This window comes from Gracilinanus agilis, chromosome 1, assembly GCF_016433145.1.
Source record: "Gracilinanus agilis isolate LMUSP501 chromosome 1, AgileGrace, whole genome shotgun sequence".
Lineage (NCBI taxonomy): Eukaryota > Metazoa > Chordata > Mammalia > Didelphimorphia > Didelphidae > Gracilinanus > Gracilinanus agilis.
In genome coordinates this window covers 692,756,360-692,774,569 of record NC_058130.1, presented here as the reverse complement: position 1 = coordinate 692,774,569, position 18,210 = coordinate 692,756,360, and the positions used below count along the sequence as shown (strand labels likewise).

Here is an 18,210-nt window from a genome sequence, read left to right as displayed (position 1 = left end):
CCTTTGGGAAATCAATCATTTCCTTATGTCCTTATGTTTTTTTTTTTTTACTTCCTTCATTTATAACCCCTTCCCCCCCCCCATCTCTAACATGCACACCCACACAAAAACCCATACTTACATACACATGACCTAATGGTGTTCAAGGGAAATACCACTGCCCTGGGAGCCAGAAGACCTCAGCCCTAGTCCTATCTCTTCTACGGCCTAGTTCGCCTAGAAAGCAAGTCATTCCCTCCCTTTGTGCTTCAGATTCCTCATCTCTAAAATGGGAACTTGTTTCTTCATTCAATGATTATTGTGATATAAAGGGAAAAAAATACATGTAAAATGTTTTGAAACTGCAAAGTGATAGTCATCATCATCATTATACCCATGGATTAGTGCAGTAACCTGCTGGCTGGTCTCTCTGTGCCCATCCATCCTCCATTTGGAGGCTGGCCATTTCCTTCTCCCCATCATTTAAAAGATGAGGAAACTGAGGTAAACAGGATTAAGTGACTTGCCCAGAGTCACACAGCTAATAAGGGTCTGAGACTGGATTTGAATGCAGGAAGATGAATTCCTGTTTCTAGACCCCATACCCTATGCTCACTTTACAAAGGCAAAAACTGAGTTTTGTAGAGGTAAGATACTTTGCCCCAGGTAGCACAGGTCTTCCGTCATTTCTACATCCTCTATGGTCCAGTGACACCGAGCCCCTAGCTCTTCCTCAGAAAGGACAATCTATCTCTCATTCCAGGCATTTTCACTAAGCTATCCTCCTTGTCTGGGATACTCTCCACTTTATCTTTGGCTCCTAAGCTTTCCTGACTTCCTACAAGTATCAACTAAAGCCCAATCTTCTGCAAGAAGCCTTCCCCAGGCCACCATAATCTTGGTACCTTCCTTAGGTGACCCGCTTCAATTTATCCTGTACATAGATTGTTTATTCACAGCTGTTTGAATGTTTTCTCCCCATCAGATGGCAAGTCCTCGAAGGCAGGATTGAATTTTTTTACTGTTGTTGTATTTTCAGTGTTTAGTCCAGTGACTGGCACATAGTAGGAATTTAATAAATGTTATTAACTAAAGGTTAACTAGAGGAGTCAAAGAATTCTAGAACTCAGGATTTCAGATTTCAAATCCAGTATTCCTTCTTTGTACACCACAATTTGAGTACTTTATATTTGTGATCCAGTTAGAGTAAAATCTGTTCTCTTCAAGTGTATAAATATAATCCATCTTCAGAGCAATAAAAAGGCTATAGCAGCTAAGATTGGTGTCAAAGGGGTAGTTCAAAAGATGTGATTGTAGATGTGATTATAAAACATGTATGCTGATAAAATGTAAGCTCCTTAAGGTCAGGGAAGATTTTGAATTGATTTTTTAAAAAAATTCTCAAAATCTAGCAGAGTAACAGGCATGTAAGTACTTAATAAGTAATCATTATTTGATCAATTGATTGGAAAAGTTAGCCAATCTCTTCCTATAACAAGAATAAGTGGTAATAAGGCCAGCTGGTTGACTCAGTGGATTGAGAACTTGGCCTAGAGATAGGAGGTCTTAGTTTCAAATATGTCCTTAGACACTCTCTAGCTGTGTGATCCTGGGCAAATCACTTAACCCCATTACCTAACCTTTACTGTCCTTCTGCCTTAGAATCAATATTTAGTACTGATTCTAAGACTGAAGGTAAGGGTTAAAAAAAAAGAAGTGATAATAGATTAAAAAGAAAAGTTGTCCATTAGTGCCCCAGATTATAAATTAATTGAAGGAAGGTCTCTGGATGCATCTTCTAATCAGAGTTTACAGGAATTCACAGGATGAAAGGATATGAGTGTATTGAGGGAGGATTCATAGTGAGATCTCAAATGCAACAATGCATCCAAATAATCTATTCTTATAACTATTGTAAGCTACTTCACATATATCACCTTCAGTTAGTCAGTCAATAGGCATTCATTCAATTAACAAACATTTATTAGGCACTTGCTAAGCATTGTGCCAAGCAATAGAAATACAAAAAGAGGCAAAAGACAAGTCTGTGCCCTCAAAAAGTTTACAATCTAATGGCAGGAGACAACATGCTAACAAATACATACAAAGCGAAATATATGTGTACATATATTTCACTTTGTTTGCATTTTTAGACATAATAGAATATAATAGAAGCTAATGACTCTATGAGACATCCAGAAATAATCAAAAAAGTCAAAAGAATGAAAAAATAGAAGAAAATTTGAAATATCTTATTGTAGAAACAAGTGATCTGGAAAATAAATGCAAGAAAGATAATCTAAATATATATATATATATGTGTGTGTGTGTGTGTGTGTGTGTGTGTGTGTGTGTACATATATATATACATATATATATATATATATATATATACATATTATATTCAAATTCCACTTCTGGTAAATGCTTCCTGTTGACCCTCACAAGAACCCTGAAAGGTATATGCCATTATTATCCCTAATTTTCAGATGTGGAAACTGAGGCAGGGGTCAAATAACTTGCCCTGAGTCACATAGGTAGGACGTGTCTGAAGCAATATTTGAAACACAGGCATATAATTTCCCTGTGGCTTAGTTACTGAATCTGTAAAATGAAGGAAATGGTTTGTTTGGCCCCTGGGATGTATAATAATAAAAAGAGCCAATAACCAATGTTTGATGGAAGGGGAGATAGAGAGAGAGTCTATAGTGAGTCTCTCTTCCAGTACTCCCCTGGGGCTGAATATACACTGGGGGACTTTAAGGTGGTGTCACCCCATAACTGGGTGACCTGGATGGTTGTGCCACCCCACAGGAGTTTGGGGCAAGGCTTCCCTATAAGATGAGGTATGTGGTACCCCAATCCAATTCTGAATGATGGTGGGGTTCACACAAGCCTCCCCCAAGGTCAGTCAACTTTACAGCAGGTGGTCTGGCTTCAAGATGGAGGCAGCCAGACCAAGCTGTGGTTCCCCTCTCCCTTATTTTCTCTCAGGCACACTGGAAAGCAATCTGACTGATGAATGGATTTTTTTATTAGCAATTCAGGGATTGAGGAAAGGGGTGAAGGGCAGAGGGATTTTGGGGGTGCCCTCTTCTCTATTTCTTTGGGGTCTCTCACTCAGGAGGGAACCTTTGGGGTTCCCACTCCCAAAATTCTTCTCCCACTCCTTCTGCTTCTGTTTATCCTTTTCTATAATTGTAAGTTTTGACTGAAAGGGTCTCTCAGCAAGGCTGGGTAATGGGAGAAGGAGACTAAGAAATTTCTCCCAAAATAGAGTCCAAAAACTTAGCTTACTCGGTGGTTGAAATCTTGATGTGTGAGATGTGAAGGAATGGCTTTGACCAGGGAATCAGGGTTTCATTTGCCAAAGAAAGATCCTCAGGAAGCCCTCAGGACTGGATCTGAGCTGCGATGTCCAACTTCTCTCTCCTTCCAGTCCTACATCTGAAGACGAATCCTCTTCTCTCCTGGAGACTTTCCCAGCTTTCTCTCTGGTCTCAACTGTCAGTAACTGTCACCAACTCCTTCTCTGGCTCCGTTTGTCCCATCCCCTTACACAAATCCCATCCTTGCAGATGCCTTCCAGTATAAATTCTGTAATCCTCAGATCCTAGTTGGGAGTAGAGCAAGATCTTAAGGAATTGTTACAAATACCCACTTCAGTACTTTTCTACTAAACTATGAGTAGTTTTAGATTATTTATTAAATGAGATGATAATTTAAAGATCTATATAAATATTACCTAATCATTATTAATTGATTAATTGGTTATTTGAAATCATTGTTTTAAAATATCCCCTGAAAATTTTCTGTATATTTGGCCAGGTTCTAAGTATATAGAATCAGACCTTTTGTGATCAGACTCCTTTATTTTATATAGTGTCCTTATTAGAGAACTGGCCTTGAGGTCAGGAAGACTTGGATTTCTGTCCAACTTCAGATGAAAATTAGTCATGTTGCTATGGCCATAGGCAAGTCATTTAACATCTTAATGCCCTAAGCACTTCTCTAAGAATTTAATTACCCATTATCTAGAATAGTGAAGAGAGTTACCACACTAGGAGTTCCCTATACTAATGAAATCACAAATCCAGCCCAAATGTATATGTGTCTGAGTCTACATTGTGTATGTGTGTGGTATGTATATCTACTGTGTAACATGTGCATGTGTAACTGTTGTATGGATTGTATATATAAAAATGCGCATGTGTATGTGAAGAGTACCAATTGTTATCTAATATGCTTGCAAAATGTTGAATAGGAGAAGCTAGGAAAACTTGCCCTGTTGCTCCACATTCTCTAGTTGGATGTATGCAGTCAGTAGGTGGTTTTGATGATGGTCAGAAGAGGGATGGGATACTCCTTCTCCCCAAAGTTGATCCCCTGGATGATGGCTACAGGTTCTGGGTTGGAAGCAGGACTATTAGCTGGGAGGGCACTGGGTTTGAGGGCTTAAGTTCTCAGACTCCCAAGACTGTCTCTATTGGGATCTGAGAAGTGATTGTTCTGGTAGTGATATGACCTTTGTGTTGCATGCTGCCTGTTGGAGTCCAATATTATAGAAAGAAATGATATAAAGATAATTTCAGAGAAACATGGGAAAATTTATATAAAATGGTATAGGGTTAAATAAATGGATTCTGGAGAACTATGTATGCTAGGAAATAATTTATATAAATCATAATCTTTAACTTTATGAAGCTAAGAATCTAATGGGAAATACAAATTGTAGAATTAGAGTGAGAAGTAACCCAAAAGGCAGGTAGGTAGTACAGTGGATGGAGCAGTGGATCTGGGGAGTGCAGTAGCCCTGAGTTCAAATATCACCAGACACTTACTAACTGTGTGACTCAGGGCAAATCATTTAACCTGTTTGCCTCGATTTCCTCATCTACAAATTGAGGATAATAATGGTATGTATCCTCTGGGGTTTTGTGTGAGTCAAATTAAAATTGGGCAAATAGAAGCTAATGACTCTACGAGTCATCAAGAAATAATACAAAAAGTCAAAAGAATGAAAAAATAGAAGAAAATTTGAAATATTTAATATCTCATTGGAAAATATCTTTTTAGAGAAATAAGTTAATTGGAAAATAAATTCAAGAAAGATAATCTAAGAATTATTGGACTACCTGAAAGCCATGATTGAAAAAAGAACTTAGATATTATCTTTCAAGAAATCTCAAGGATCAATTCACAACTCTACTAGCAATGCATTAATGTCCCAATTTTGCCACATCTACTCCAACATTCCCCACTCTCCTTTGCTGTCATGTTAGCTAATCTGCTAGGTGTGAGGTGGTACCTCAGAGTTGTTTTGATTTGCATTTCTCTAATTAGAAGGGATTTAGAACACTTTTTCATGTATTTGTGGATAGTTTTGATTTCTTTTTCTGAAAATTGCCTATTTATGTCCCTTGCCCATTTGTCAATTGGGGAATGGCTTGTGTGTGGTATGTATGGGGTATGGCTTGGATTTTTGTAAAGTTGAATTAGCTCCTTACATATTTGAGTAATTAGACCTTTGTCTGAGTTTTTTGTTATGAATTTTTTTTCCCAGTTTGTTCCTTCTCTTCCAATTTTGGTAGCATTAGTTTTGTTTGTACAAAAAACTTTTTAGTTTAATGTAATCAAAATTATTTATTTTACATTTCATAATTTTTCTAACTCTTGCTTGGCTTTAAAATCTTTCCTTTCCCAAAGATCTGACAAGTATACTATTCTGTGCTCACCTAATTTACTTACAGTTTCCTTCTATATATTCAAGTCATTCACCTGTTCTGAATTCATCTTGGTACAGTGTATGAGATGTTGATCTAGACCCAGTCTATCCCATACTGTTTTCCAGTTGTCCCAGCAGTTTTTGTCAAATAGTGGGTTTTTGTCACAGAAGCTGGGTTCTTTGGGTTTATCATAGACTTTCTTGCTGAGGTCACTTACCCCAAGTCTATTCCACTGGTCCTCCCTTCTTTCTCTTCCCCAGTACCATATTGATTTGATGATAACTGCTTTATAGTACAGTTTAAAATCTGGCACTGCTAGGCCACCTTCCTTCATGTTGTTTTATTTTTTTTTCATTATTTCTCTTGCTATCCTTGATCCAACCATTCTGGATGGCAATTTGGAACTATGCCCAAAGGCCTTTAAGAGACTATCTGCCTTTTGATCAAGCCATAGTACTGCTTGGTTTATACCCCAAAGAGATAATAAGGAAAAAGATTTGTACACAAATATTTATAGCTGTGCTCTTTGTAGTGGCAAAACAATTGGAAAATGAGAGAATGTCTTCGATTGGGGAATGATTGAACAAATTGTGGTATATGTTAGTGAAGGAATACTATTGTGCTCAAAGGAATAAAGAACTGGAGGAATTCCATGTGAACTGGAATGACCTCCAGGAACTGATGAAGAATCAAAAGAGCAGAACCAGGAGAACATTGTACACAGAGACTAATACACTGTGGTAAAATCAAGTATAATAGACTTCAGTACTAGCAGCAATGGAATTACCCAGGACAATTCTGAGGGATTTATGGAAAGGAACCCTACCCACATTCAGAGGAAGAGCTACAGGAGTGGAAACACAGAAGAAAAACAACTGCTTGAACATATGAGCTGATGGGGATATTATTGGGGAGGCAGATTCTAAATGATAACTCTAGTCCAACCATCAATAATATGGAATTAGGTCTTAACCAGTGATACATGTAAAATCCAGTGGAATTGTAAGTCAGCTATGGGGGGGTTGGGGGAGAGGTAAATAACATGAAATATGTAACTATGGGAAAATATTCAAAATAAAATAAAAATTTTAAATAAAAAAGAAAGAAATCTCAAGGAAAACCACCCTTATATTCTAAAATCAGAGGATAAAGTAGAAATTGAAAGAATTTACTGATGACCTCTTGAAAGAGATCCCAAAAAATAACTCCCAGGAATAGTATAACCAAATTCCCAGGTCAAGGAGAAAATATAGCAAGTAGCCAAAGAGAAACAATTCAGATATCATGGAGCCACAATCAAGATAACACAAGACTTAGCAGCTTTTACCTTACAAGATAGGAGAGCCTGTAATGGGATATTCCAGAGGGCAAAAGAGCTAGGACTTCATCCAAGAATTGCTAACCTACCAAAACTGAGCATAATCCTTCAGGGGAAAAAATGGGTGTTCAGTAAGTGAAGTAGAGGACTTTCAAACTTTCCTGATGAAAATATTCATGCTGAATTGGAAGCATAAAAAGGCAAACAGGAAAGAGAAATCAAAAGTCATTAAATAAAGTTAAACTGTGTATATCCCTACATGGGGAGATGATTCTTGTAACACCAAAGAATTTTGTCATTATTAGGACAGAAGGAGTATACACAGGCAAAGGGAGAGGTATGAGTTGAACATGAAAGGATAATATAAAAATGAAATTAAAATAAGGTATGAGGAAGAGGACTACATTGGGAGAAGGAAGAGAGGGAAAAACAGAATGGGGTAAATTATCTCACATAAAAGAGGCATGAAAGAGTGTACTCAAAGTGCTCTAAAACAGTTTATGCCCTTTGATGCAAGAATATCATTACTAGGTTTGTACCCCAAAGAGATGAAATAAAAGGGGAAGGATCTGTATTTACAAAATATTTAAAGCAGATCTTTTTAGGTGGGGCAAAAATTTGGAAAGTGAGAGGATACCCATCAACTGGGCAATGGCTGAGTGAGTTATAGAATATGATTATGATGGAATACTATTGCACTGTAAGAAATGACAAGCAGGAGGAGCTCAGAAAAACATGGATTTATACAAACTGAAGGATGGTGAAATAAGCATATCCAAGAGAACTTTATACAGTGAATGGAATACTTTACAATGAACAACTATAGAAAACAGCTATTCTCAGCAACATAATGATCTAAAACTCTCTCAAAGGACTCAAGATTAAAAATGCCATTTACTACTAGAGAAGAAGCACTTAATATGATTCTAGATCAAAGCAAACTTTTTTCATTTTCTTAATTTCTTTTTCCTATTTGAGTTTCCTTCCACAAAAGAATTAATATGGAAAAATGTTTTATATAATTGCACACATAAAATCTATATGAGATTGCTTACCATCTCAAGGAAGGTGGAGTTCAAGGGAGAGGGAAGGAGGAGGAGAATTGGAGACTTAATATTCTTTGAAAAAAATATTGGAAACCTTCATACATGTAATTGGGAGAAAATAAAATAAAATTTAATAAATTAAAAATAATATTAATGCTATTATATATATTGTTTGTGATGATATATGATAATGCTGCTGCTGAAAGGAGATAAATGTGATCAAGTACTTTGCACATAGTAGGCTATATAAATATTAGATATTATGATCTAGTTTTACCACCTTCCTTTTTCAGATGAATAAACTGAGGTAGAAAGAAGTGACTTAATTGCCCTAGGTTAAACGGATAGTAAGAAACAGAGATGGGATTTGAACCAAGATTCTCTGATTTCAAATCTAGTTGTTTATTGACTATGCAATATTGATTTCTAGTATAAACATATAGTTGAGATATATAATATGATATAAGTAAAATAATAACTGGAAAATCAATATGCATGATTTTATTTAACTTACAATAACAATGAGATAGGTGTAATAGATATAAGAAAATCGAGGCTGAAAAATGTTTAGTGACCTATTTAAGATCACACAGCTAGTAAGCATCTTAAGGAGGACACAAACTTGTCTCCTTTTTCCTAAACCCAGTGCTTTCTCTACATCATCACAAGAGAAGAAATCAAAGTATTTTGTGGGCAGTGCCATGGATTTATGAGTTGATATATCCAGTATGGTGACTTTGTGTTCTTTGGGTTGGTAATTCTGCCTTTTGCTTCTGTCCTTCAGATGTGTTGTGTCCCAGTGTGCGTGTGGAAGGAGATCGTTTTAAGCACACCAATGGAGGAACCAATGAAATCACAGGTATGGGAGTAGTTGTATTATAATTTAAATATAATCTTAGAAAAGGTAACCCATTTTCATATACTTTTGCTCTGGGGGGGCTTTCCCATTTTGCAGTCAGCCTCTCCTAAAGCCAGCAGAGAGTTTATGTTCCTTTTCTTGGAGGTCTATGTAATCCCTCCTTTTCCCTTCACACACCTCAAACAGTCACCTTTCAAAGGACTCCCCAGTAATGAGGGTCAGAATTTTGCATTATATTATGTAGTGTCCAGATACAAGGTACCTCTGGGATTCCCTCAAAGTGAGCATCTTTTTAAAGAACAGATACACTCTTTGGAAAGATGTCTGCAAAAAAAAAAATATATATATATATATATATATATATATATATTAGCACAAATCCTTTTTCCCACAATTAACTTATATCTTAATTTCAAAGATGCTGAATCTTCATTTCTAATTGCTCTTCAATGAGCAGAAATTCCTAATACTTCAGCTTTTCATTCTCTATTCCCTGATCTCCTAGTTCAGCAGATAAATCACTTGTAAAGAAACATTTGCTTGTACCAAAGAACCATTATTAGTAGGAAATGGTGAATATTTTTGTGAATTAATATTATCATTTTAATACATCATACATATTTTATAGTCACTTCTAGGAGATATAAGTTATTATAGTTTTAATATTCCAAGAATTCATAGTTTCATTGGTTTGGATTTACTCAGTCATCACAGATCCCAACACCCCATCCCTCACCTACCTGAGGAGCTTGTATAAATTGCTATGCTGGCAAAATTCATCTCCCAGTGGGCAACATCCGAAGATAGCTTTCTCTCTATTTAACTAGGCTGTTCTTTAGATGAAATGAAAAGGTAAATCAGTAGGACTGGGTCACCTCTCCCTTCTGACTAATCATGGGATTTTGCTAGGAACAAAATTATAGGGGGGGAAGAGAAGGGGAAAATTAATTATTTATGTATATTTATATACACATATACTCATATATGATTTAATTTGTAATTGTATATTATATTATCTCTGGGAATATATACATATATGTGTAAATATATATGTTTCATATATGTTTTAGCTATTGATTAAATTATTTGACTGGTTTCTCTTTATTTATAGAGAATGGAAGAGATGGGTCCTCTTTTTAGTTGATTCTTGTTTCTTTAAAATCTAGAGTTTAATCACACCTCAAAATGAGAGAGGATTCTAGACATTTAATTTCCTCTGATAGTTCACAGAGTTTGAGAGCAAACAGAGGAGAGGGAGGACTTCAGAGGTCATCTAGTCCAGTCTTAGCATGGCTAGTAATCCATTCTACAACCTCAACAAATGATTACTCAGCTTCTACTTGACCATTTCACTCTTGGATAGCTTTGATCATTAGGAAGCTTCTCCCTATATCAACCCTAAAGTAACACCTGTGTAAAAGCCTCTGTAGAGGATTAAAGGGATAATAGGAAATAGGAAGTAGCAGATAGAATTAGGGAAGAAAGTTATACCAAATTAGAAATTGAGTTACACAAAATGAGATGCAGTCTATGTACTGGAGAATGTAATGATGGAGGAAGTACTCAGCAGGGAGAAGATCACAGCTATACTGATGTAATAAAATTATTAGAATCTTTAAAGGAAGGACAATGACATGCATCATGATGAGAGCTAGCTTCAATTCCAGGAATACTTGATGTGAAGTGCCATCTCTGACATATACTGCCTATGAAACGCTGAGAAATTCACATAATCTCTCAGTGCTCTTGGTAACTCCCTAAGATTTTGTTTTTACAGAGAAAGCACTCACCTGCTCTAGTAGAGGGAATGTCCTCATTGGAAGTTCTCCAAATCAATGAATTCATCGGTCCAGATCTTTATGCCTTCTCTTTTCTTAGTATCCTCCAATGCTTTCTTCAGTGTCTTTCATGACTCTGCTATTCTCTGGATAATCTCCCACTTGTCATTGCCCTTTCAAAAATATATAGTGTTTAGAATTAAGCACAATTACCAACAAGTCATGACATAACTGGGTCCTGTCATTCGTCCAGGCTAAATGTGAATGAGACTATGACCTCCTTCATTCTAGGCATTCAGACCCTCTCAAAGCCACCTAATTTATATCTAAGCATGTATCACACTTTAGAAAACATACATATCATTTCCTAAGACCTGCTATCTATCTGTGCCTCATCCTCGTGAAACTGACTTTTGAACACAAATGTAATGCTTTACATCGAATTTTGTATTTTTAACATTGGACTACTATTCTTGCTTGGTGAGAGAGATCCTTTTAGATTTAGATTTTTTTCATCCAAAATACTGTCTTCCTGGTTTTGTATCATCTGCAAACATAACTGATGGCTTTATCCAAGTTATTGATAAAAAGTTTTAAATGGTATAGGATCAAATATATATCTTTGTTGCCTTCAGCTAGAGGGCTCTTTCCAATTTCATGGTACCTGGCTTCCCCTTTGGGTCTTGCCATTCAAATAGTTTCCAATACAATTAATTAGATTAGCATCTAGCCCTCACCTTTCCATCTTTTTCACAAGAATTCCATGAAAGGTCTTGTTAAATAAATTTCTAAAATCTACAGAAATTTTACCTATTACATTCCCTTGATTTGCCCGTCTGGTAACCCTGTCAAAAAGAGAAAGAAATTGTTCTACAGTTTTATGGTGTGTTCTTGATTAAATTACTTTTTTGTGATGACTACTTCTAGTCTTCAGCCTCTTATTTCTCCTACTCATCCCTCCATTTCCCCCAGCTTCCCACCCTCACACATAATTAATAATTTCATTTTAGGAAACATAATGTCTCTAAGATTTTTAAAACTCTTTCCATCTGTCTTAGAATTAATATTATATTTTGGTTTCAAGGCAGAAGGACTAGGTAATGGGAGGTTAATGACTTGCCCAAGGTCACAGAGGCAGGAAATATCTAGGGCCAGATTTGAACCTAGGACCTCCAGTCTGTAGGCCTGGTTCTCAATATACTGAGTCACTTAGCTGCCCCCATCTCTAGAAATTTTTTAACTGAGTCATTATGAGTGGGACAAACTGCCCAGATGCAAGTTATAGCTCCTCCAAAAGCATCATTCTCTGACATCTTGTTAAGACATGGAAATGACAGAGACTTCACCCTTTGGGAGCAGAAAGGAGCCACCAGAACCAGCCTTTGAAAGACAGATAGCATTTCAATAAAGGCATAGGCAGGGGTATACTGGTAAATGTTTAATAACCAGCTCTCTGAAAAAAAATGTAAAGCACACTTTTTAAAATACAACCTGTATTATTAACATATTCTTTATCACTTTCTTGTCTAGGCAGTCAACAAAAACAAAATAATTCAAGCTCTGATTTGTAGGTTTATGATTTCCAAGGTGTAAATACTCATCCTGAAAATTTAATAATTGACTTCTGAGCTGGTATGAACAGTCAGATTCCTGTACATCTTTGCTATGGAGGTCAGGCTTTCTTCTTGCTTAAAAAAGAGTAAAACTCTAGATGCATAAGTGAGGTATATGCATGGGAATTGGGGCGGGGGTCCCAAGAATTAGCTCTGCTTGGAAGGAGAATAGAAATAAATCACTAGGACAATGCACTAGGAAAATACAATAGGATTTAGGAGACCTGAATTCCCATTACTCTGCCACTGTATGTCATCTATAAGTCCTTAGGGAAATCACTTCCCCTTTTAAAGTCTTGGTTTCCACATCAATGAAATGAAAAATCTGGAATATTATAGTCACTGCCTAGATGACATATGTTCTGAGGTCCCTTCCACCTCTAACATTCAATCCCTTAACATAATTTTCAGAGATTTCTTCCAGGTCTCTTGTGTTCTAAGCCCTCTTCTAGCTCTAACATTATGTACGCTAATTTTTTTGTCCTAAGGTTAAAGATCCTATGTCCTAAGATGATCTAAAGGCCCTGCTAGCTGTAATATCCTATGTTCTAATGTTTACTCTTTGGTTCTGGCCATTCATACAGTTCCAAATACAATTAATCTGACTAGCATCTAGCACCTACTTCTCCATCTTTTTCACAAGAATATCATGAGAGGGCTTATTAAATATATTTCTAAAATATCATTCTATCTAAATTCTAGAATTTGAATAAAAACATCCTATATGCTAAAATTTTATCACCTAATGTTTCTTCCAGCTAGCTATTGGCTATTGATTCTGTGCTAGGAATGGCTTGGTCTGGATTCCACCACTGAGCCCAGCATCTTTAGGGCTAGTGTAGCAGAGTGGCCAGGACAGTTGCTGACTCCCAAGAGCATCATCAAGCTAGAGTTTGATAGAGGAGCACAAATATACCAGAGCACAAAGCAACAAAGGATTTGGAGTTAGTAATCCTTCACTATTTATAGTGTGGACAAGGATATGTGTGCCTTAAAGCACAAACAGTGCTTTACCAGAAAACCCAGAGACTTATAATGACAGACCTCAGGCTCTCTGATTAGCTGGGATCTCTGTTGTCCTGTGGTTAGTGGAATGGATGCTCTGGCCTGGAGCTAGCTCCCTGAGACTCACTAACTAATTATGCTATTTTGCAAGCTATTTATATTCTATACTGAGACAAGGACAACTAGTGGGAGACAAGAGCTCAGTGATTGGTGAGTTTAATAAGATTTGAGCATAGCTGCCCTTGTGAGGTAAAAGTGTGGTAGAATACAGAGAACATCCTTGGAGTTAAGATCTGGTTTTGAATCCTAGGACTATGTTACCTTGGGTAAGTGACTTTGTCTTTGGGGGCCTTGGTTTCTTCCTATGCAAAATGGAGTTAATGGCTTTTTGTAGCTTGTTGGAAATGATGAGGTGTGGCTTTAAGCCACCTCCTTTAAATGGAGGATATGGTTGGTGTTCTCCATTGTCTACTTTCCACCTTCTACAACTAGAAAGGAGGGACCCAAGGTTGCATTGGGTACTGAGATGATATAGGAATCAAGGTTGATGAGAACTTAAAGGACTGTGGGATTCTGGAGAGAACACCAGGAGTCTAGCTAATGGGAAATTATGAGATGGCAGTCCTGGGCTAACTCCTTAAATGGAGGACCTGAGAAGAGCTCTCTAGAATCTACTTTCCACCCTTTCCAATTAGAGCGTGAGGGAAGAACCAAGATGGGGGCTTAGTAATAGCATAAGCTGAAACCTCTCTGAAAATCCTCACAATTTAACTAGAGGGAGAGATTGGATTCAGTTCCTTCTGATTCTTATCTAGCACTCAATCCATTATGGTATTTCTCTGTTATTAGTGATTTGAAACTTTTTTCTTACATTGTTATTGGATTTTCTTCCTTTTAAAATACCCACGTATGTCCTTTTACCATTTATTTACTGGGGAATTACTTTCATTCTTATAAATTCAAATCTATTTTTTATTTATCTTAGATAGGAGACTTTATTTAGGAAAAATTCACTGCTAACATTTTCCCCAATTACCTATTCCCTTCTTAATTTTAGTAGCATTTACTGTTTTGTGTAAAAACAAAAAAATAATTATGTAATCAAAAGTGTCTATTTTGTCATTTATGGTCCTTTCTATCCCTTGTTTGACTAGAACATTTTTCTGCTATTCATTTGTCTGAAAGGTTCTTTCTTCTTTGCCCCTCTAATTTGCTTTTGATGTCACCTCATTTAAATTAGATCACTTTTAGAGCTTATCTTTGTATATGGTGTGAGATGTTAGTCTATACTTCATTTCTGCCAGATTACTTTACGTTTTTCTCTGCAATTCTTTCCTCAATAGCAAGTCCTTACTTCAGGAACTTGAGTCTTGGAGGTATATCAAACACAAGCTCACTGTGTTCATTTGTTTCTTATTGCCATGTATCTAATCTTCTTCACTGATAGAGCTATCAATTTTTTAACCAGTATCAAATAGTTTTGATTATTATTGCTTTGTTATCATTGTTTGAATTTGAATGTTACCCATATTTTCTGCTTCCCCCCCCATTTCTCTTAATTTATATGACTTTTTGTTCCTACAGATAAATGTCATTATTTTTTCTAGCTCTCTTAAGTGACAGTTTGGTCATTTGGTGATTATTCTTTTCCCCTTTTTAAATTAATTTTACAATTCTTTCATGATATACACTTCACTTCTGCCAAATTGGAATACTCAGCCTCCCCTTTATCATTACTGCCCATGGGCTAGATGTGCCCCCCCCAAATGTTCTATACAGCACAGCACCATTATTCCTAATCTGATGAATACAATGAGTAGGATACAGTACAATGAAAATTCAAAAGAGTTGCCTTAGAAACAGACTGGCAGATGAGCATTTCCTTTCCTTTGGCCCCCTCTTTAAAAAGTTTGCCCATCACTGCTCTCTCTCTCTCTCTCTCTTTCTATATATATATATATATATATATATATGTATGTATATATATGCATATATATAATATATGTGTATGTATGTATATATGTATGTATGTATATATACAAAAGTTATTTTTTGTTTATTTGAACTCTGTTCATGCTATTCCTCCAGTTCATAGTGTTTTTCTCAACTTGGTCTTTGTCAAAATGCTGACAGTCCTTCAAGATCTAGCTCAAATGTTTCTTTCTCCATATAGTCTTCCTAGGTCCTTTAGTCATAAGTTATTTCTCCTTCTTGTGAGTTCCCATGGCACCCATATTGATGACATTCCAAATGGTATAATACTTTTTGTGTTCCTGACTTTACCTATTGAAGGTAAGTAGGCAAGTTTCTTGGTGAGAGAGGAGAAGGTTGTAAATTAGGATAGGATGTCCATTCCAGAGGCAGCTCAGACAGTGTACCTCAAATCAAATTCATTATCTCCAAACACCCCACAACAACTTACCAATTTCCTCATTAGCGTTGAAAGCAACCCCATACTCCCACCTACTCATCTTCAAATCTCAGTGCCATCCTTGATTCTTCACTATCTTTTACCCCATATATCCAATCTATTGCTCTATCTAGTCATTTCCATATCATTCATATTTATCGACCTTTTTCTACTCAAAAAGCCACCACTTTAATCAAGTCCTCATAACCTTTCACTTAGACTATGGTAATAGTCTAATTTTTCCCTGCCTCTGGTCTATGTGACTATGTCATCCCCAACCCAGTAACATCCGATGGTTTCCTTTTACCTCCAGGATTAAATATACAGTCCTCTGGCATTTAGGTCTCATAAAAAACTATTCCCCACACAGGACACTCTGTCTTCCATTTCCATGCCTTTGTACTGTCTATATTCGATTCCTGGAATGTTCTCTCCTCTTATTTTCACCTTTTGACATCACTGTTTTATTTCAAGATGTAGCTCAAAGGCTGCCTTCTCAGTACTCCAAGCCAACTTTCCCTCAAAGATTACTTTCTCTCTAAAATATTCTATATGTACCTATTTATTCATATATTGTTTTCTCCACTCATATGTAGATTCTTTGAAAGCAGGTGCTATTTTTTAACCTAAATTTTTATTCTCAGTATTTAGCACAATGCCTGGCACATAGCACATAGCACATTAGTAAATGCTTGTTGATTGCTTGAATATTCTGGGTTTTGGATCACATTCTTTTACTAAATAGTTTCAGTGATCCTACCTCTCTGAATGTTAATTTTCTATTTCTATGATGGAGAGGGAGATTTTGGGCTAAGGGATCTCTTTCCCAACCCTTTCATTCACTGGAAAGTCACCTAGGAAGGCAGAGCCAGTTTCAAGGCTCTTTGTTTTGTTTTTGCTTTTGTGTTTCAATACCTTGCTCATAGTTGGAATTTAATAAATGCAAGTCTAATTTAATTGAATCTTTCCAGTTCTAATATTCTCTGGTTCAAATGATTCTTATTTTGCTTTTCCTCTGAGATTACCTTCAATAACTTGTGTGTACATATATTAGTTATTTACATATGTCTTTCCCATTAGAATCTGAGTTCTTTAAGAGTAGAGACCCTTTCCCCCCCTTTTACTTTATATCCCAGGTTCCTAGCAAAATTCATGGCACACAGTAAACAGTTAATAAATATTTCTTGACTAATGGATTAATATGTGCATACATATAGCAACTAGGTATCACTAGACTTGCAATCAAGAAAACCTGAGTTTTAATCCTGCCTTAAACATTGTTTTAAATTGGTGATCCTGGGCAAGTCAGTCAAGTTAAAATGGTCTGTTTCATCATCTCTAAATTGGGGTAGCATTGACTTCATAGGAATGTTGTGAGAATCAAATGATAGCATATTTGAATACTTTGCAAACATTCAAATACCACATAAATGCTAGGCACTATTATTATTTTGTTACTGGATATTTTTTAGTCATTTTCAGTCATGCCTGACTCTTCATGAGCCTTTGGGATTTTCTTAGTGAAGATATTGGAGTTGTTTGCCATTTCCTTCTCCAACTTATTTTACAGATGAAGAAACTGAGGTAAGCAAAGTTAAGGGATTTTCCCAGAGTCACAGAGCTAGTAAATGTCTGAGGCTGCATTTGAATTCAGGTTTTCTTGACTCTAGGCCTGCAGCGCTCTATCCACTATGCTACCTAGCTGCTGGTTTTATTATTATTTTGCATATATTCATATTAACATTATTGACTTTGGCTCCACTCTTTTGGGACCAGTCATATTACATCACTTGCTGCTGAAGACTCTCTTTTCTCTGCCTTTGGCTTGAGCCCCCATGGTCTGTATTTCCCACCATTTTTAAGGGCCTAGTGACTAACTTCTCAATTACATTTAATTTAAGAGAATAATTATTTCCCAAGTATAGCAAGAACAAAGTGGAGGCCTTTCTTATAAACTCTAGAGGATAAACTTGGCTCCTCCAGGCCTGGCTATGTAGATGTAGAGGGGATTCAGGAATGGGCTCTTAATTTATCTTAGTTGCTGCCAAGGATCTGTACCATGAAGGTCATGTCCAAAGTGATGCTGGCTGGAATCACAGAGCCTTGCTCTCGAGGGATCTCTGTTGTGCTGCCTCCCTACCTGACCTAGATTCCTGGAATCTTGGATTCATTTGGTTCATGCTACAAGCCCAGATTGGAGAGTCTACTCCCTGTCCCAGAAGAAGGAAGAACAAATGGAAAGGCCAAAGTGGGGTGAGGAAGGAAGGAGTGGAATGGACTAAAGAAGGAAGTACAAAGTCCCTCCGCCATTTTGGCATTGTCTCATGGATTGTGAGTAAAGGAGTTACTTTTACTCTCTAAGAAAGGATGTAGTTGGGGCAGCTGGGTGGCTCAGTGGATTGAGAACCAGGCCCAGAAATGGGAAGTCCTGAGTTCAAATTTGGCCTTAGATACTTCCTAGCTGTATGACCCTGGG

General features: G+C 36.7%; 1 protein-coding gene across 1 annotated transcript in view; it reads left to right on the top strand.

The window, feature by feature from the left end:
- The window catches only part of COL22A1 (collagen type XXII alpha 1 chain), a 506,948-nt gene that overhangs the window by 59,228 nt on the left and 429,510 nt on the right, over positions 1-18,210 (top strand). The window contains exon 3 of the mRNA XM_044684460.1: positions 8,854-8,928. Within this exon, the coding sequence (XP_044540395.1) occupies positions 8,854-8,928 (75 nt within the window). The remainder of the gene's footprint in view (positions 1-8,853; positions 8,929-18,210) is intronic.